The sequence below is a fragment of the Orcinus orca genome, chromosome 19 (assembly GCF_937001465.1).
Source record: "Orcinus orca chromosome 19, mOrcOrc1.1, whole genome shotgun sequence".
Taxonomy (NCBI): domain Eukaryota; kingdom Metazoa; phylum Chordata; class Mammalia; order Artiodactyla; family Delphinidae; genus Orcinus; species Orcinus orca.
Window position 1 is genome coordinate 36,545,686 of NC_064577.1, and position 22,354 is coordinate 36,568,039.

At 35.2% G+C, this 22,354-nt stretch overlaps 1 protein-coding gene across 9 annotated transcripts in view; it reads right to left on the reverse strand.

Moving 5' to 3' along the window:
* TANC2 (tetratricopeptide repeat, ankyrin repeat and coiled-coil containing 2) overlaps positions 1-22,354 on the reverse strand; it is a 357,408-nt gene that overhangs the window by 110,180 nt on the left and 224,874 nt on the right. For all 9 annotated transcript variants that reach the window (XM_004275661.3, XM_049701636.1, XM_049701638.1 and 6 more), the window contains one exon: positions 9,889-10,014. In XM_004275661.3, coding sequence (XP_004275709.1) covers positions 9,889-10,014 — 126 coding nt within the window. The remainder of the gene's footprint in view (positions 1-9,888; positions 10,015-22,354) is intronic.

The window sequence follows — 22,354 nt, forward strand, 5'->3', positions numbered from 1 at the left end:
GAGAGAGAACACTTGGAAGCTTGTGTCCACTTTCCTCTGGACTTTCGCCCATCTACCTTTCCCTTTGCTGATTTTGTTTTGTATCATTCTACTGTAATAAAGCATAGCTATGGGAATGACTATATGCTGAGTACTGTGAGTCCTCCTAGTGAATCAGTGAACCTGAGGGACACCCCAGACACAAGTATTATAAAGGCCTTGAAAAATTTACCAAGACAGACCATATTTTGGCTCATGAAAAATTCTGGATAAATGTAAAAGAATTCATGCTGTTCAAAGTGTGTTCTTTGACCATAACAGAACTAAGTTAGGAATCAACAGCAGATATATATCTGGAAATTCCCCAGAAATATCCCTGAGATGAAGAAGAAATCAAAAAGCAAATTAGTATTTTGAACTGGATGAAAGTGAAAATACAAAAATCTGTGAAATACAGCTAAAGCAGTACTTAACAGGGAAATTTATAGCATTAAAATGCTTATATTAGAATAGAAGAAAGGTCTATGTCAATGACCTCACCGTTTACCTCAGCAAATTAGCAAATAAAGAAAAAAATCCCAAAGTAAGCAGAAGAAAGGAAATATAAAAATCGGAGTGGAAATAAAATAGTAAACAGAAAAACAATAGAAAAATTAATGAAAATAAAAGATTTAATAAGCTCAATAAAACTGATAAATCTCTAAGCAGACTAATAAGGAAAGAAAGAGAAGACATATCAATAAGGATAGAATCAAGAATGAGGGGTAACATGACTACAGATTAAAAGGGTTAAGGGATAACTATGAACAATTTTATACCAATAAATTCAACAGGTTATATAAAATAGACAAATATCTTGAAAGACACAAACTAATGAAGCCCACTAAACAAACCCACACATGACCTGAATAGCCTATATCTACTAAAGTAACTGAATTGATAGTTAAAACCTTCCCATAATTAAAACTGCAGACCCTGATGGCTTCATGAGCAAAAACCAATCATTTAAGGAAGAAATAACATCTATTTTACACAAACTCTTTATAAAACTAAAGAGGAGAGAATACTTTCTCATTACTATGGTATTAAAACCAGACAAAGACATTGCAAGAAAACTATAACCCAATATATCTCATGAACACAGATGCAAAAAAATATAAAAATTATAGTAAATTGAAGCCAATATAAAAAAATACACCATGATCAAGTGGATTTTATACTAGGAATTCAAAGTTGGCTTAACATTTGAAAAATCAATGTAATTCATCATATTAACAAAGCAAAAAAAAAACCATATGATTATTTCCACAGATACAGAAAAACCACTTGACAAAATCCAACATAAACTCCTGATTAAAAAATAAAAAATCAAACAACTCTTACAAACTAACAATAGTAGGGGAACAACCTCAACCTGATAAAGTGCATCTACTGAAAACCTATCACGAACGTATCTCATGGTGAAAGACTGAATGCTTTCTCTCAAAGATCAGAATAAGGTAAGGATTTCTGCTCTCTTTGCTTCTATTCAACAATGTACTAGTTCTAGTCAGAGTCACAAGATAAGAAAAAGAAAAAGGAAGAAGTAAAACTATGTTTGCAGACTATATGATTATCTTAATGTAGAAAATCCTATGGAATCTATTAAAAAGTCATTAGAGGGGGCTTCCCTGGTGGCGCAGTGGTTGAGAGTCCACCTGCCGATGCAGGGGACACAGGTTCGTGCCCTGGTCCGGGAAGATCCCACATGCCGCGGAGCAGCTAGGCCTGTGAGCCATGGCCGCTGGGCCTGCACGTCTGGAGCCTGTGCTCCGCAATGGGAGAGGCCACAACAGTGAGAGGCCCGCATACCGCAAAAAAAAAAAAAAAAAAGTCATTAGAAATAATAAATGAGTTTAGCAAGGTTTCAGGATACAGAAGCAATAGCAAGGTTTCAGGATATTCAGAAGCAATATACAAAAATCAATAGTACTTCTATGTAATTGTTCACTAGCAATGAACAATTAGAAACAGAAAGCAATACTATTTATAATAGCATAAGAAATATGAAATACTGAAGGGTAAATATGACAAAATATGTTCAACCTCTGTACATCTACAAAACATTGCTGAGAGAAGTTAAGGAAGACCTAAATGAATGGAGAGATATATTATGTTCATGGATTGGAAGATTCAACATTGATAAGAAGTCAATTTTCCTCAAATTGATTTACAGATCCAATGCAATCCCCATCGAAATTCCAGCAGGCTTTATGGGTAGAAATTTACAAGGTTTCATATGGAAATACAAAGAACCTGGAATAGCCATAACAATTCTGAAAATGAACAACAACATTGGAGGGTTAACAATACCTGATTTTAAGCTTTATTATAAAGCTACAGTAATCAAGAAGGTGTGGTATTAGCATCAAGATAAGACAAACAGATGAATGGAACAGAAGCAGTCCAGAAACAGATCCATACATATATGGATGACTGATTTTTGACAGTGCAAAGGTGCAAAAGGAATTCCGTAGAGGAAGAACAGTATTTGCAACAAATGATGTTAGAACAGTTGTATATCTACATGCCAAAAACAAAAACCCAGAAAACTTTGATACATATCACGCACTGCACCACATACAAAAATTAACCCAAAATCAATCACAGACCTAAACGTAAAACCTAAAACTGTAAAACGTCTAGAAGAAAATACAGGAGAAAATATTTGTGACTTTGGGTTTGTCAAAGAAATCTTAGATACAACCCCAGAAGAACAATCCATCAAAGGCAAAAATTCATAAACTGGACTTCTAAGAACTTCTGCTCTTTAAAAGATACTGTTAAGAAAACGAAAAGACAAGCCCAAAACTGGGAAAACATATTTGCAAAGTACCCATCTGATAAAGGACTTGTATCCAAATTATATAACAAACCCTTGAAGCTCATTAATAAGAAAAGAAACCATCCAATAAAAGGGGACAAAATATCTGAATAGACACTTCACTAAAAAAGATATCTGATGGCAAATAATCATATGAGATGATTAACAATAAGCACAATGTTGTACAGCAGATCCCTAGAACTTTTTCATCTTGCATGACTCAAACTTTATATGCCCAATCAACAGCAACTCCCCATTTTCCACTCCCTGCAGGGCTTAGCAACCACCATCCGGCAATTAGTGTTTATATGCAACTGTTTCCCATCCCTAACACCCCGGTGTACTGAACTGTGTACAATAAGCCATCGTATTGCTATTATTATATTACTTAAAGCTTTTTATATTATATTGTCTATGACATAGGATAGCATGGTGGTTAAGAGCACAGGCTCCAGAGTCTTCCACATATGAAATGAATCCTTGCACTGCCAACTACTAGACCTGTAACTCTAAGCAAGTTACTTAATCTCTCTAAGTCCCAGTTTCCTTACTACCCCACTTGCATCAAAGCGTTGTGAGGATTAAATAACATGTTTAAAGCTCTTAACACTGGGTCTATAAAGAATAAGAACTCCAATAAATGTAAGCTATCATTTTTATCTGTTTAAAAGTGCCCCATTCTCAGCATTTGTCTTAGTGTTTTAAGAAGTCTATTGTATTCTACTAATGTGGGGATAAAAAAGGGAAAAGGCTTATTTGCCTCTTGAAAATAACACTTTGAGTCTCTGAAAAACTTGTATATTAAATTTCAGCTTTCTGACATCCGTCTTATAGAAAAACATTTGTTGAGAAAAACCTGGAATCATTGCTGAGTGGAATTTTCAGGAAGGGAACAATGATCCTTGAAAAATAGTGGAAGAAATAGGGAAAATCCAACTCTCCTAAATGTTGCTACTTTTCACATGTTTCCTCACACTTAATATCTCAAAATGTGGGGAAAGTATAAAAATGGTAAACCTTTTAAAATGTGAAACATCTGATAAAAGAATTATATAACTATGTCAACATAGTTTTGTGCTATTAGATTGTTGGTCTTGAAGGTGAGATTTTTATTGGGGAATCAGAACTGGCTAATTACTTGAAATTTAAGATTAAACTTAAAAAAATTAATTAATTAATTGGCTGTATTGGGTCTTTGTTGCTGCACGCAGGCTTTCTCTAGCTGTGGTGAGCCGGGGGCTACTCTGTGTTGCGGTGTGCAGGCTTCTCATTGTGGTGGTTTCTCTTACTGCGGAGCACGGGCTCTAGGCGTGCGGGCTTCAGTAGTTGTGGCACACGGGCTCAGCAGTTGTGGCTCACGAGCTCTAGAGCGCAGGCTCAGTAGTTGTGGCACACGGGCTTAGTTGCTCCGCGGCATGTGCGATCTTCCTGGACCAGGGATCGAACCCGTATCACCTGCATTTGCAGGCGGATTCTTAACCACTGCACCATCAGGGAAACCCAGATTCAACATTTTTAAAGTGAACACTCAGTGATGAAACAGCTATGGCCCTACAAAGGAAATTCTCCTGTGCTATATTTTGTTAGTATCTGGGGAAGTTATTACATAAAAAATCTTTTATTACATACTGCAAGATTGGAACGCTTAGATCATTTTACTGAATCAAAAATGTTTTACAAAGTGTTACCTAAATAAATTTACTGGCATTATGGTTAGTTTAATAAGATTTAGTCACTTTTGGAGAATATAATGATAGAAAGATTAACTGGGAAGCTATTCTTTAAATCTAATTTAGATCAAAACATAAAAATGGCTTAATAGTTATTTTTCTTTATTGCACTTAAGGCATTTAAAAATATTTTCAGTGATTTATTCTTGCAGAACTAGATATCACGATTAGAATTTCTTTCATGTTACTCCACAGCCTTTCTTTAAGTAGTGTGTTATTTAATGCGAGAGGTCAACACGTGCCCTGTTAGAAGATTAAATGGTTTATAGACTCTTCTCTTTCCCAAAGGCTAATTTTCCCTTTCAGGTCTTGTGGAGGAACTTTGTTGTATATTAGCCACTGTTTGTGCTTTCAAATTTTAAGACAGATTTACCAACTAAAGCTGGTTTATATAAAAACCAGATCTGTGTACTGATCCGGAGCTACTTTAACAAGTAGTGATCTGCTTTAAAAAACGACAGCTACTCCAAAATGTATAAATCAGTTTTCTAGCAGACAAAGACATCCAGTTTGAGTACTGCATTTTAAAATTTTAGGGTACTTTGCAAAAGAGCTGGCTGGAGGTGAGAGGATCACCTCATACAACTAAAGCTTACAATCTACCCTAATATTTATATATAGGCAGTTATGTGCATGCAACTTTATTTCTGGATTTTCGATTTACCTAAAAAGAAAGAAATCTTATCTTGGAAAAATAAAACAATGACCAGTGAGATAGAAAAGACTGATGGAAATATTCCCTTGTAAATGTGAGAGCTAGCCAGGCAATGATCAAGATGACTAAGCAACCTCAGGGATGTATGACTCAGTAGGCTAATGCAAGATTATTAGCTTCATGACATACATCTTAGCCATCTTCAGAAAGGATTCATTGTTTTGGAAAAGTAGGGGACTCACAAATGGCATGAAACACTGATTTTATTTGATAAAAATTCAATTTTTTGCTTTGACAAAGCCAAGTGAACTTTGTCAGGGTCAATTTCACATCAGTTCTGCCAATGAGTCAGACCATCATTTGCACATACGCCCCAACCTAGTATCTATTAAAGCAGCTATTAATTAAATCCAATGCCTGTGAATGGCCATTTATGTAATGGGATTTAGTAAAAGTCCTAAGGAAGCCAACACATATTGAGAAATGAAGTTTTAATTAGGAATGTATAATCTCTTTAAGCAGAGTACTGTGATGATGATTTCACATCAGGCAGGTTCCAGAGTCTTAGCAATAATAATCTGTTGTTAATTTACCCCAAGTAGCTACTATTCAAAGTCATTATGCTATGATTTGCTTTGTGTATTTTTTTTTTTTTTTTTTTTGCGGTACGCGGGCCTCTCACTGTTGTGGCCTCTCCCGTTGAGGAGCACAGGCTCCGGACGCGCAGGTCCAGCGGCCATGGCTCACGGGCCTAGCCGCTCCGCGGCATGTGGGATCTTCCCGGACCGGGGCACGGACCCGTGTCCCCTGCATCAGCAGGCGGACTCTCAACCACTGCGCCGCCAGGGAAGCCCTGCTTTGTGTATTTTAACTTCCCCTGGTTGCATTTATATATTCTTTCTTCAGATTTATTACATTTATCCATAAAAACCAACATCCTCTTCTTCCCGTTTACTGGACAGTAAACAGTTTCTTTCTTTATCTGGGTAAAAAGAGATTCCATTAAGGTGGTCAGAGAGAGTGAGAGGTTTCAGGTCTAGCATGACTCCACATTTACACAAGGTGATTAAATTAAAAATGGACCCTGAAAATAATTTTAAAAACTTGACTTAAAAACTTTAAGATTTCAAATTAATATCTGTCAAGGACATTAGGCTTTGGGACTTAAAAGGCACATGTAGTAGGTTAACTAGCTGTATACTCTGCATTAGGACACAATCTACTGTAACTATTTTGTCATTAGAGCTCAAGCTCTTGGATGGTTGACAGCTAGAAATCTACTGACTTGCTGCACTAAGATCCTGGACAGTGCACTTATGTGACCTCCTCCCCACTGTTGGGCTGGGTCTCTGGAAACATCAATTTTGGGAGAACAGTTGTTCAAAACAGCTGTCTTGAGAAGTAAAAAAAAAAAAAAAAAAAAAAGACTTTTTACTAATGAAGCAAATGTTAATGTTAATACTGAACTTGAAGATCCAAACTGTAGCTCATGGGTTACCTCAGCAACTTCTGCTTCAGCAGTCAAAAGACTATTATTATTATCAAACAACTGCAGTTATTATTAAGATAACTGTTAAATGAACTATGCCTGTACTATTAAACCATGTTCATGAATAACTTCTAACCAACTCTCAAACTACACTTTTCCACATTTCTGTAAACAGGCTGCGTGATCCTTAAAGGCATAAAACTTATCTTCAGTTACAATGGTATCCTCTAAACCAGTCTTTCTTAGTGTGATCTTGGGACCCCTGGGGCTTCTCAAGACACTTTCGCGGGTCCACAAAGGCAAAACTGTGTTCATAATATTAAGAGATTATTTGTCTTTTTCCACTCTTATTCTCTCACAAGGGTAGGGTGGAATTTTCCAGAGCTTACATTAACACTTAATGTGTCTACTATTAAAAAAAAAAAAAAAAAGAATAGGTATTTTAACAATTTATCAGTTCTAATTTAATATGGTAAATATGAATCAATACAACTCATATAACACAAGCTTTTTAGGGTCCTCAATAATTTAAGGTGGAAAGAGGTCCTGGGACCAAAAAGTTTGAGAACCACTGCTCTGAACAAAATAGTGCAGGACTGCCTGTATGAAGGGCCCAATAAATGCTTGCCATCTCTTCATATATCACAGTGATTTTGCTTCAGATAATCTCTGTACTTGAAATCAGTCAGTTAATTTAGTACCCACTGGATATACTACAGTGTACATGACCATTAACTACCTTCTTCTGAAGATCCAGGGTCATTTAAAACCGGAATTGTGATTTAAAAACTATTTCATAGGACTTGTTTGAGTTATACTTTAAAATACAGAAAGATATACCTCTAATGTAGAAAGAGATACCTTAATGTACACTAAAAAAGTTTTCAATCACTTTATTACTTTTTTGGGGTAAAGTTGTTTTACTTCAATCATAACCAGAGTTAGCAGAAGATATAAAATGGAAATATGACTGCAATTTGTATGTTCCTTAAAATAAAAGTAGAAAACATGATGTGACATGATTTTTTAAAATTATACCAGGAAAACAATATGATTCTGTTTCTATAGTAAAGTGTACTGTTTTGGATATAATAACCACAAATTATAAAGGCTTGCCAAACAGGTCTACAGAAACACAAGGAAAATCTGTCCAAGTTTGCTTTCCTTTCTTGTTAATGTCTAAGCTACAGAGTTCATTTGTAAATAGTAATCAAGATAACATGTTTTTGAGGGAAGGTTATTGTCTAGGGCTTCAAAGTTCTAAATAAAAGTATGCTAATTTTAGAAGATAAAATACTTAGTAAACACCCTCTCTCTTACGGATTAATACACTCAACTGGATGGCATGTTCCAACCCTTTGGACTGCTAAAAGAAAACTTATTGAAAGAAAAGACAGCTTTAAGGAACTGAAACACTAATACCATAGCACACTCATCAACGGACAAACTCCATCTTTAAGTATTAATGTAAGCAGTAAGTTGAAACCCTATCCGCAAGGGATATGAAATTAGTTTTGTTAGGACTGCATTAGTCAGGTGGAGAGCTTCCTAAAGATTTAGGTATGCTTTGGAAAAATCTTTGGAGGCACTTTGGTTTTACTGAATGTTTAGGCTGAAGCTCAGTGAAATGGAAAAGATTTTCATTGTATTCTATACACAGCTGATATCTATGTGTAAACAGCAAGCTCACCAGAATGTATCTGTCGAAGACCTTACTAAAATCTTTAGATACTGGAAGTAGACATGTGTCATCAAGTATCAATAAAACCCAACACGAAGAGTTCTCAAAAATACATAGCTGGAATCTGTCATTAAGTTTGTTTTTGACGTAGTATAAAATCCATTATTCAATGACTAGCAAAGCAGAAAATAAAATCAACAATGTCAGTATGTTTTTCAGTAATGCAATGCAAGGTGATGCCAATGTGGCAGATTTTCAATCAAATCTGAAGGTCTATATAGATCAATAGTTATATCCTATCTTCTTTATTATGCCTTCTGGTCAGGGCACAAATAATTTAGTTGGCCTTTGAATAAATTTATTCAGGCTTTGGACATGATCAGTATAGCAGCACTAAAGTAATACTTGACATAATTCCACTTTCTGGGATAAGCAACTAAGATGTGGCTAACTGAAGAAACGGCCAGCAGGATGGATAGGATTGGGAACTAAAACCATGACTGAGGCCATCAACTCACCACTGTTGATGGGAGGTATGGTAATTGTAGCAATACAACTAATTATTTTATGCTCCTAGTTTCTGAGCCATCAGTGAAAAACGGTCAGCATAATGACTTCCAGAATGGACAGCAGGCATGTTTGAGTCCCTTCCTGTGTGAGTTATGCATGTGGCACTACACAGATTAGAGTAGGGCACAGGACAAGGGGTGAGGAGAAGAGCAAAGCAAAGATGCAAATAATCTATAAGATAAAATAAATAATGCACCTGATGTAGTAGAGCTATGGATTACTAGATACTAGAGAAAGCAGACCATCTGTTAAGACTATCACAGACAGTTTGGTTCACTTGAACAAACAAGAGGCACAAGCAGAGACACCAATAACAGGCCTCTCAACTAGACTGTGGTTATAACAAAATGAAAAGTCTTCAAAAACGTCAGGTTCCTGACTGCAGAAGCATGTAGCATGCACAAAAAACAGGTGTCTGAATGGGAAAAGGATAAGTTGTTTAGATGTTGCCAGGACAGGACTAGAAGCACTAAAATTCTAAGAAAATAAAAGTACTGTATGTCACTAGAAATGGCCGCTAGAATGTAAATGAAATGCATTCTCTAGTGAAACAAATTAGCAGCATCAAGTTCACCTGCAATAGGGCTAGGGCTGAAATTGGTCAACAATTACTTCTAAAATCCAGGACCTTAAAAAGGTTATTTCCCCCATCAACCCCAGCCCTTTCCACTTGTTTTCTTTCAGAATTTCAAGGAATCAATGCTTCCAACTGTTGGTAATTACACTGCCTTTCTATGATGATGAGTACAACGTATTTGTGTTCATCTTTCTCTCTAGATTCAGCAGAAATGAACTGGTTACATGCTCACTTAAGGGAGGCTTAAATAGGTGTGGAAATTGGAAACAAAGGAACTTTTTGCCTACTGCCCATTTCCATTTTCCCCTGGGCATCCCCATGCAAAGCCCTCTTGTGGTTCTAACCTCTCAAATCCTGTTGTGTGCGAGCACCGGCCATGCTCTGTCTTGGCATTCGAAGAGAAGTTCTCAAAGGTGTATGTCTCTGCTCATCCAGGTAAGCGAGGTCCTCCAAGTGGGTGGAGCTTGTGGCTGATAAGACAGAAGAGTTTAGTCAGAATACCTAAGTTTAGAAAACTGTCAGTTAGTCTGTATCTCCAGACTTCGGAATCAGAGCAGATACATTTACTGAGAATTTGCTCAACTCAAAGTCCTCATCAGTGTCTGGAACATGTGCCAGGAAAACATGTCAAGAGTTGTCTGCGGCTCCTTCACTACTATCAAGTGCCTGAGCTTATAGAGAATACTAGCAACAAGTTGGCAAACACATTAGTACCTGACAACAAGGATTATTAGTTTTTGCTTCTTTTGGGTCACAAATCCCATCTGTATAAACATCAGTGGAGAAATCTGTTCCAAATTATATTAAGCTAGAAAAGAACCATGAAGCTCTATTTTCAACATTTCCCATTCACGGTAAAGAATGAAATATGAAAACATCCTAAAAACAATTTTCACATGTGTGTATATATATGTATATAATGGAAAGGCGGGCACCTGGGACAACGGACAGAGAATTGCCAGATAGCATTTAGGGAACTGCCAATGTCCATGAATTCCAAAGAACATGTTGTTGCTCTCTGAAGATGAAGGTCAAGTAACAGTGGCTTCCCACTGCATCTATAAATCCTTTAACCCCTAACCTAGCCACGAAAGAGAAAGAGAAAATGGCAGAAGATGGGGGTAAAACGGCACTGCTACATACTGAGAGCTATTGAGTCCAAGAATCAGGAAGTGCTGAAGACAAAAAGCTTTTAACAAGAAAGAAAAAAAACCCCAAACTTCCATCAGAAAATGGTTATTTAGAGCTCATACGTGATTAATTAAACCGTTAATTCAATCTGTTGCCAACTATGTAAGATACTGTGCTGGGGGGGTTAGTTCAGTAATTCCATGACAATTATTTACTGAGAGACTCCTGTGCGCCAGGCTCTGTTCTTGGTGCCCTCGCTGGCTTCATTGCTAGTCTACCTCTGGGACATTTTGGAGTGGGTGAAGGGAAGCAAACTGAGATCACTCTTGGCTGCTGAGCTCCAGTGAAGCAATGTCCACATCCTCAGTCAAGGTAGGACATAACAATAACATAAAGAGGGCTATGATGAATGGCACAAAGTCAGTTACAAAGAGCTCCATGAGCTGAAAAAGAGAGAGAAAAGATGGAGAAAATCGAAGAGAGGGAGAGGGAGAGAGAAAAGAATAAGAACAAGTGCAAGAGACATATATTCCCCTCACCCTTCAATTACCTCAACTGTCTTATTTACCTGGATCTACTGGAAACCCACACAAAAGGAATTTATCCAAATTATACATATAGTTTCTATAAGGAAATAAAAGTCTTTGAAAGCTAGTCCAGGGAACTTAAACCAAGAAAGGGAAGCCAAATGACACATGACACACCAGAGACAGAAAGAGAATAAATATCAGAAGAATAAAAGATAATCTCGATTTCTGCATTCTGAAATTAAAACTATCCAGAATAGATAACTTTCTAATCTCTTATTTAAAAACACTGGGGACAATTACACCATCCCCACTGGTTCTAATTTGGTTCTGTGAATTAGTTCTTTCTTATGTTTCATACAATCCCTCCTGTTTTAACCAAAGTCTATTTTCTTTTGCTAGGTTCTTTATCCATATGTGTGTAGCTACCAAAAAAAAAAAAAAAAAAAAAAAAAAAAGGTGGGGGGTGGGCAGCCCCCAGAAGTCCTGTCCCCACAGAGCCCTCCTTGGAACTCAGAAATATTAGCATCAGCTGAGCATGGCCCCTTCACAGAGATGTTTGTTTCAGCTTTGTGGGGCCTCTCCCCCAAGCTTCTATGGTTTAATCATCCCAACCTCTTCTCGTTTACAGGCTCAGAAGTGGTAGCTGCTTCCTGAAGTTGCTAAGTCCATGATATCTCAGTGTTCTCTTTTACCTTTTCAGTTCTTTAAAACCTAGTTAACAATTCTTTATATATAACATCTTCTGTTAAAATATCTGGGTGGTTTCCGTCTCCTGGCTAGCCCCTGGCTGAGATAGCATAGAAAATAACTGAACAGCAATTCTTTTACTACGTGATGTTGATAATAAAGCAATATCACAGAACGCAGATGTAAAAGATGTTTTAAAGGCCATCTAGACTAGAGGTCAGCAAACTATGGCCTGTGGATGAAATCTGGCCTGTCGCATAAAGTTTTACTGGAACACAGCCTTGCCTCTTTGTTTAAATAGCTGTTTACCATAGAGTTGAATAGTTTCGACACAGACCATATGTCCTGCAAAGCCTAAAATACTAGCTGACCCCAATCTAGTCAGATCCCCTCCTTTCACAGTTTAGGAGACAGTGAAGTCATTTATCTACGGTGACTCACTTATTCACTGGAGAGCCAGGCCTGGAAACCAGCTATCTTAACTCTCAATCCAGTGAGCACTATTTGCATTGTACCCTCCTCTCCTTTTAAACCTAAACAAATCTAATTCTTTCTTAAAAAGCTTATTTTTCATTCCTTCTTCATCTTTGTCACTTTCCCTCAATTCTCTGTTTTTTATGGTTTCAAAGAGCAGTGATCAAACTTGGGCAATAAAGGCCTTGCCAATGCATAGTAAGGTGCCCTGCATGTCACAGACCAATAAATCTCTGCACTTCAAAATTTTCCGCAGAAGAAACAAAAGAACAAACAAAAGTCCAAATTTGTTATTTTTTTAATAAGAAAAATACTTATAAGGTACTTTTTAAGCTGATAAACTGAAGAGTAATATGAAAAGACCAATGACAATGAGAATTTTTTATTTTCTTTTATTCACATTAAAACAAAATTCAAATAAAAACTGTAACAGCTGGATGAGTGACAGAAATTTCTGGTTATCATTATGGCAATATTAATGGTATATTATATGATTTTAAAGCAAGGTTCTAGCAGGGTACTTTTACTAAAATGGGTCTATATGCTAACACACTAAGATGGTTTGATATGTTTTAATAAAAAGAGAATATATATTTCATTAACAGTAGGTAGAATGATATAGAAATACACAACATGAAGTGGAGCAAAAAGCTTTGTTAAAAAAAGAAGCCTAAAGTCTTTCCTTTTTATATGTTATATCCATCTATGAATCTTTTAAAGATTAAACTATGGGAGATCTATACTTGGAGTATAGATTTAAGTTAAATAGCAGTTACATAATCCATTTTAATTTCTTTGTATTAAAAAAATCTTCTGGCACAGCCTTCGTTTCACAGGTTCAACTTCTTATATTAAATGATGAGCTACTGACAGCTTTTATAAAATGTAAATGTTTACTGTGAACTTAACAAGTTTTACTAAACTAAGCTTTACCATAGTAATTCCTAGAAAAATGAACATCAGTTGTTCTATTGCTTTTTTTCACAAAACCAAGAAATGTAGTAAAATATATTTTGGAATCAGCACATTTCTCAACTCAGATAAATGACATTAGAAGAAAAAGAAAAAATATTGCAATAACCGAACTGAAAAACAGGTCATTCCTTTACAAGTCCAAATACTCACAGGCAAACTGAACTAAGGAAAAGCAGAGATATTCAGTATCAAGCACTATAGCTCTGAACCAGCCAATGGGGAATTACTGCTTTATTCTAGACTGCAACTGAGTTATGGTTAGTGTTACCTAAGTCTCTTAAAACATTCATTCTTTTTCTTATTTTGGCAATAATATCTTTTTCTCTGATCTCTGAATCTATCACTATTTTATCAAATAATCCAAAATAATTTCTTTACTGCCTCTTTTCCTTATTAAATTGTTTTCCTTAGTCTTATTTTCAGTTTCTTTCTGCTTCATCATTTTCAAAATTCTTGTCCCTTCAAATATAGTATTTAAAGACTTGGCAGACAAATACTGGAAAGATCAGCCAGGAGATCTGAAATTCTATGCGCTGTGGCCTTTGTTTCACTTATTGTACGTAGTTGTACTCTCCGGCGTAGTCACATGAATCTTTTCTATTTGCAAGCCAATTTCTGAGAAAAAGTCTTTGTCATACTTTGCCAAACATCTCACTCATTGTCAAAATTTGCTCAGGCTACACTTTTTCTGCTTCCCTGATAGATCCCCCAGGCAGAATTAATTGCTTCTCCCTTTCAGCAACCGTATACATATATGGCTAATTAGAACTTGTGTTATTCAGCTAATTGTTTACATGTCTGTCTTCCCTTACTAGATTATGGTAGGTTCTTGAGGGCAACTAGGAAATGTCTGATTCTTCTTTGATAACTACATTCCTTTAGAGTAAATCAGAGTGCCCTACACGTAATGCTCAATACAGAACTAAATTCCAGGCTAGTCCTACTTAGATTTAGAAATCTGTCTGGCTCTATCCTCACCTTCCTCATTGCTCTGCTTAATGTTTAACAGACATCACTATGGTAATATGCTTGGCTCCAATGATGTTCATAAAATCTTTCTTCAGGTACTGCTGATCCTTTACTTTTTTCTATAACACATATCATTTTCTACTGTATTGAATACTATATAAATTACTTATTTATTCTGTTTATTTTACTTTCCCTGGTGAGAATGTAAGTTCCACGAGGGTGAGAATCTTTGTTTTGTTTATTGATGATTCTCAAGTGCTTAGAAGAGTGCCTGGCATATATAACATATGCTCAATAAGTGCTATTCTAATGACTAAATAATTGTATTTAACATACACGTTGTGTTTTGCCTATATTTAAACAATCAATGAATAACAAATTAGGTTTTGTCTCATTGGGTTATCTGAAAGCTAAGGATGAAGGAGGTGGCTATAACAACAATGCCTTGTACATCATCATCCCATAAAAACACCAGTGATAGATCTATAGGGACACATATATTCCCACCTTGTAGTGCTACTCTTACTGTGAAATTGTCCTGGCAATTTTTTTGAGATAATTCTGTCAAATTAAATCAATACTATAATATTTAATGAACACTTTCTAGATACAAATATAAGAATTAATCAGGTAAGTTGAAGTGAACTGATGAAATAGGAAAAACAAGTCAACAATAAAAAGTTTTATGTAAAAAGAAAATGCTTTAAAAAAGTAAGCCCATAAAATCTATGTCATTAAAAATCCTTGTTTTCAGAGAAGGAAGAGGGAAGTGGAAAAAGGGAGCATATATTTTTCTGAGATTTCATCAGATTGGAACAGCTGACTCATTTACAGAACATTTAACTGACATACTTTTTGAATTTAATACACAAGTGGGCAGGAAGAAATCCAGCAGATGACATTTGGTACAAAACATTCCAGAGGCAACTCTGTATTACAGAGTTTGGAATCAGTTTAAATTGTTTCTTCTTATATCAGTTGCCACTAATGCAAACAGATTTTAGTAGCACAATTGCCATTCTGGCTAACCTGAGCAGGGAGCCTGGAATGACACTTTATGTTTGCTACAGCCTGGGCAAGAAGCCACTCTGCTGTTCTTACACCCTTGATTCATAAAGCCAACATTCTGACTGCAGAAAAGCCCATTTCTGATTTTACTCTTTTTGGTAAAATCTTTATTACAGTTTCCGATTGGATTCATTTAAATCCCCCAGGATTCCCATTTTGCATTTACCTGATTCTTAAGATCCTTCTCTTAGGAAAATGTGCAGCACCAAACATTAAGAAGCAGATGGTGAGAGTTTATATTTTAACTGACTTCTGTTGTTTGCATGTTTCCCTGATAGACTCTTCATTTTCACACAAAGCACTGAGGACAGCTGTTGTAAGTGAACATTTCCTGCTTCTCATATCCCTCCAATTCATTGCCAATCTCATTTTAAGACATCAAGGATGACCACAGACAGCCTACTCTGATAATTTCTGCCATGCAACCACAAGTCCACAAGGGTTCTCTGCTTCCTTCCAACACAACAGGCTTAAAAATATGCAACAGTGATTTACATTTTGAGAACAATAAAAGACAGTTTTGATTTTTTCATATTTTACGATTTTAATTTAAAGGTGCATAAACTTCTAAATTTATATTCAGAAAACTGAGCTGCTCCAGGAAAAACCCAACCTTTAATGCTAGACTGCCAAAACTCACCTTTAATCACTTCATCATTCAAGATAAAAGTTTTTATGTTTTCAGTAAATAGTACTATTTTCATTTGTGGTATATGGAGCTTTTAATTGGTACATTAACTTTAGACTTCACTTGTTTAAGAATCTTTATGTTGCTAAAGGTATATAGCTAAATCTAACTGACCAATATATTTATTCAATCAGACCTACTTTCATAATCAATAAAAAGTACATGATTGTTTAAAAAATTTCATTACATATGTTACTTCAATACACTGTAGTGAGTTAAAATCTCAGAAAATATTAAAAAAAATAAATCACCATAAACATTTTATATGTGCTGACTCCATTCCCTGAAAATAAAAGTGTTATAAAAGCCACATATCCTTTCCAATTCTCTTTAAAATCAAGAATTATGGAATAACACAGACAGTTTTACTCTTCAGAGTTCACTCCAGCATCAGCCTCATATAATTCCTTGACAATTTCCTGGTCGTGACAAATGTGGTCCTGTAAAGACGCCACAAAGCTCAAGCTAAAGAGGATGCTTCTCTTCCCCAGGTGGGGAGAAGTCTATAACACAGCAAGGACCAATTAAACAACTAATTCCCTAGGTTTTAAAAATGTGATGAAAATGGTATTTTCATATCATTATTCAACATTAATTGGTCTCTAAAATAAATAATTATATCACTCATACTGAGATAAAGTTTAAAAAAGAAGGAAATTTAAAAGCTGAGTTTGAACAAAGCCTTTTATTACTGGCATTCATCAGTCCCCAACCCCATTCATATACTTAGAACAATTTAATAAGTAAAATATACTGACTCTTTTCCCTATTTCAAACTCATCTCATATTTGAAATCATCAATCATTCCTGTTCACCAAGGAGATTTGAGTATTTGATCTTCCCCCAGTTTGGGGAACCACTTCTACGTACATTAGAAAGTAAAGGAAAACATATATATCTAGAGCTAAAATGAGAAGAGAGGACCCTCCTGAGCTAATACAATTTACTGTAAAAACTGATTTAGGTATCTAATCACTTAAGCTACTAGAGATTGTGGTCTTATCAAATATTTACACACATTATACAGTTAGCTGGTGAAAGTAATTTTGTCCTTCTACATTCTGGAAACACTTTCAACCTATAATCTATTAAATTCTGAAAATAATTGAGTCGTTTGGTTTACTTTCCTGCCTCTGTGTGAGGATCTGAAACCATGGTTTCCAGATACAGAACATGGTTACAGATACAGATACATGGTTTCCCATACACACTACTCCTTGACCTATGACTTGCCCTGTAGGCAATAGCAGGTCTGTTTGTATTACATTCAACATTGACAAGAAATAATTCTCTGATGAAGTATTTTGTTCAACATAGTCAGTAAGTGCTCCTCCAACAATATAAAATCCTATTCTCCAGGACAGATCTATTGAAGAAGCATGATCAGTACTGCTTAGGAATCTGAAAAATCTCTGCTAGCCAGAAAGGCCAGTGTTATGAGATGACCACTGTGATAGATGAAAAACTAATCAATAATTAAGGTTTATCGGAATAACAATTTAGACTAATATTATCCCTTTTATTTATGTTTTAACATGAGGGAGGGTAGAAGGAAAAAAAGAAGGAAGAAAGCATTTAAGTATGTAAGGAAGTATTTTTCAGTACTTGAGTTAAAATAAACTCCAATAACAAAGAAAAATCAGTGTTTTATAATACTTGAGATAAACAGTTTTACTTTCTGTTAAAATGATTTAAAAAAAATGGCACCAAAAGCATGGTCCACAGAAGAAAAATCTGATAAATTGATGTCATCAAATTTTTTGTGTTTCAGATGAATGGATAAAGAAGATGTGGTATATACATACAATGGAGTATTACTTAGCCATAAAAAAGAATGAAATAGTGCCATTTGCAGCAACATGGAAGGACCTAGAGATTATCATACTAAGTGAAGTAAGCTAGACAGAGAAAGACAAATATCATATGATACCACTTGTATGTGGAATCTAAAAAACGATACAAATGAACTCATTTACAAAACAGAAACAGACTTACAGACATAGAAAACAAACTTATGGTTACCAAAGGGGAAAGGGAGGGGGCAGGGAAAAATTTGGAATTTGGGATAAACAGATACACGCTACTATATATAAAATAGATAACCAACAAGGACCTACAGGGTACTGTATTCAGTATCTTGTAATAACCTATAATGGAAAAGAATCTGAAAGAGCATACAAATATATATGTATAACTGAAACACCTTGCTGTACACCTGAAACATTGTAAATCAAGTATACTTCAATAAAGGAATAAAAATTTTAAAAAATTTTGTGTTTCAAAATACATCAATAAGAAAACAAAAAGATAAGCAACAGAGTGGGAGAAAATATTTTACAAACACATCTCTGATAAGGATTCGTATGCAGAATATACAACAAATTCTAACAACTCAATAATAGGAAGACAGACAGCCCATAAAAAAATAGTTATTTCACCAGAGAAGATATATGAATAGCTAATAAGCACACAAAATAAACTCAACATCATTAGTCACTAGGAAAATGCAAATTAAAACCACAAGACAGCATTTCACATCTGCTAGAATAACCATAATAAGAGGTAAGACAATAACAAATGGTAGACGGGAGGTGGAGAAACAGGAGTCTCCACACACTGTGGGTGGTGCAGTCGCTTTGGAAAACGGTTTTGCAGTTTCTTAAAAAGTTAAACATAGATTTACCCTATGATCCAGCAATTCCAATCCTAGGTATCTATTCAAGAGAAATGAAAATATATATCCATTCAAAGACTGGCACAAGAATGTTCATAGCAGCAGTATTCACAATAGCTAAAAAATGGAAAAAACCTCAATGTCCATCAACTTGGTGAATGGACAGATAAAATGAGGGAGAGACGTACAATGGAATACTATTTGCAAGAAAAAGGAACAAACTTCTGATACACCTTAAATAAATCATCCACTTCTTGAAGTTATTTGGATATTTTTAATCAACACTAAAAATAGGTATTCCTTCAAAGATCTAGTGATGTCACCTAGGACTGCTATTTCTAAACCAAAGACAAAGGAAAACCCTTCTAGAAAGACAAGAGCTTAAATATATACTTTATATGTATTTTAAGTTGAGGTATAATTTATATACATAGTGTACATAAATCTTAAGTATTTAGCTCAATAAATTTTTATCTATGTATACACCCATGCAACCACCATTCAGATCAAGATATAGAAGGCTCCCTTAATTGATACTCCCACCAAAGGTAACCACTACTTTAGTTCTTCACCACAGAAGTGCCATAGTTTTGTCTGTCTTTCTGAACTTTATATAAATATACATACTTCATATAGTGTGCACTCTCCACGATGTTGTCTATAGCAGTAGTACATTCTTTTTCATTGTTGTACACAATTCATCAAGACTGTTGATGGACATGTGGATTAATTTCAGCTTTTGGGTATTATAACTAAAACTGATATGAACATTCTTATATTTGTCTTTTGGTGAATATAAGGACTTATTTTTGATGGCTAGTCTATGCAGGAGTGGAATCGCTAGGTCTTAGATAACATGCACATATAGCTTTATACACCTTTAACAGATCTTGCCAAGCAGCTTTACAAAGTGGTAATGCCAATTTATTAATATACCCCCATCAGCGATGTATGACAATTCCAATTGCATCACATCCTCAGGAACACTTGGCATTGCCGTTCCTTTTAATTTTTTTAGGTATGGGTATAATGGTATTTCATTGTCAAGAACTGTGAAGGATCTGATATTTTATCCTACTTGTAAGCTAACAAGCCTGGATGTTTGAGGAAGAAGACATGAGACATCTAAGTCATAAATGAAAGACAGTTTATTACTCAGAGGAGTAACAGTAGCCAGAGTATCGACATTGTGTCAGTTATGAGCCCCAATTCCCACAGGGTCATACAAAGAGGGTCGGTGAAACTCGCGCGTGCAGATGGTTGTATTGCAAGAGAGACCCTCTGTGCCTATAGACTAGTTTGCATTTTCTAGGATGTTATATAAATGTAATCATACAGTATGTACTTTTTAAAACTCTGGCTTCTTTCACTCAGCATTAACTATTCTGAGATTCATACATGTTGTTGCAGTATCAGTTCATTCTTTTTACTGCTGGGTAGTATTCACTGTAAAGATATGCTTAATTTGTTTATCCATTCACCTGTTGATGGGCATTTGGGATACTGACAATTAGTGGCCATTACAAATAAAGCTGCTATGATTTGTGTAAATCTGGGTAAGAACATATGCTTTCATTTCTCTTGTATAAATCTTATTGATTTTTGACCTCACATGTCTCTTACATATATTATAATCACATGTAGCTATATATTATATTATGTATATAATATGAATATTGTATGTATAATATATATATTTTTAAGAATCATAATATTAACGTTTTACTAAGAAGAGAGGGGAAAGTGGCTTTTCCTTTTGTGTTTGAATCTGAATTTTTATTTTACATATATTATATAATATATATGAATCTTTAATTTCTAGAATATGTCAGCAGGAACCACTGGGCAAGGAGATTATAGCTCATTTCTTGTTTTGTTTTCTTCTTTATATCTCTCTGTATTAAAAAATCTAATAAATGTTATTTTTTAAGGTAAAAAAGAAGATCTCTCAAGCCACTCTCAACTCTATTGATATAACCTGGCAATTCAATTCACTATAATTTTGCACAATACCAGAAGCTTTTAACTATTTTCTCTAACTCCAGGCTTTTGCCCTTCAGTCTATCTTATAAGGGATGGATACGTACAGTCATTCTTTTGAACTGCAAATGTGATAATATGGCTCCTGTTTAAACTCACTATCAACAAAGTAAGCCCAACATAACATCAGAGTGCATAAGGTCTTTGGCATCCCTTTCAACCTCATTTTCTACCATTCCTTCCATATACCCCAGGTCCTAGTCATGGAGAAATACCAATTATATGCCAGGTTTTTTAACTTCTTGGTGCCTCCTTCCTCTTTCTTCTCTTAGTCCTTCTAGTGAATTCTTATTTGTCCTTCTCTGTGATGTTTTCTGTTCTTCTCTACCCTACTCTCCCCTTTGCACTTAGATGCTTCCTTCTCTGTGTTCCTATGGTACTTCATAAATTACTGTATTATAGCATTTATCACACTGTAGCCAAGTAGGTTACCAAAACAACAATGGATGTCAGTTAGAATTCCCTCCTGTAATTCTCCCAAAAAATCTTAATATTTGCTTCAGTCACTGTTCCAATGGATATGTAAAAAGTTACCGAAGTACAATTGTAGCCACAAGTATGTTGACGACTACAAACAGTGAAGTTGCTAAATGGCAGTTTGCAAAAATATACCATGAGAGGCAGTTAAGAAGTCTGAAAAATTCACAAATTGAATAATTCCCTAAAAGTTGACCACAATTTAATAGATTTTATTAAGTAACTACAATAACAGTGCTTACAAGATAAAATTCTAAATAGACAAAAATCTTACAATCCATATAATGGAAGAATGTACTCTTCACCTGATAAAATACTGCTTGCTTTTTAAAGTTTTTTAAAAAACATATTTCAAATTATACTTTTACCCGGTGATTAAAATACCTGGTATAGAAACCTGGGTTCTATACAGTCAATTTCTTCAATACCTATTAGTTAGAGAAATGTCTGATAACTTATTGATGCTTTTGACAGCTGCCTTATGCCAATTTCTGGAAAGCAACAGTGTTAGAAACCTTTAGAGACAGTGAGGGATGAATCATATCTGTCTAATTAGTCCTGTACAACTTTTTGTAAAACTTAAAGTTAGCTTTTGCATAGGGTAAAATAATGAATCTTTACAGACACTTACTCTCAAGAAGGGAAAAGTATTTTATAATCTCTTTAGTGAACTAAAAAGAGAACAAAAGAAGCTTATACCTCTGTTTCCTACTAAGTGCTCAGTGTTCTTCTCAAATAACAGAGCCAGTTCTCTTAGAAATCACTGCAACTTGGTTAAGAAGTAAATTGGGATGTACCATTAAGGCTGGTAGCTATATTTTCCATTTTTATGTAAGCAAGGATTTAAATGCTTCTCTTTTGGATAGATTGAATTTGCCTAGCAATTTCTCATAAGTTATAGCAGTCTAGGATTCTAAAAATGATGTCATGGTTGGGGATCATCATATTTAAAAGAACCCAGGAGAGAAAATTTTCTGTCATTATATAAAAGTGAATAATCTTGAAAAATTAATATTAGAATCTTCTGCAGTTACTGATCTTCCAGATGAGCCATGCTCCTCGTAATCACATCTGATGACAGATGCTGATGGTCTCCA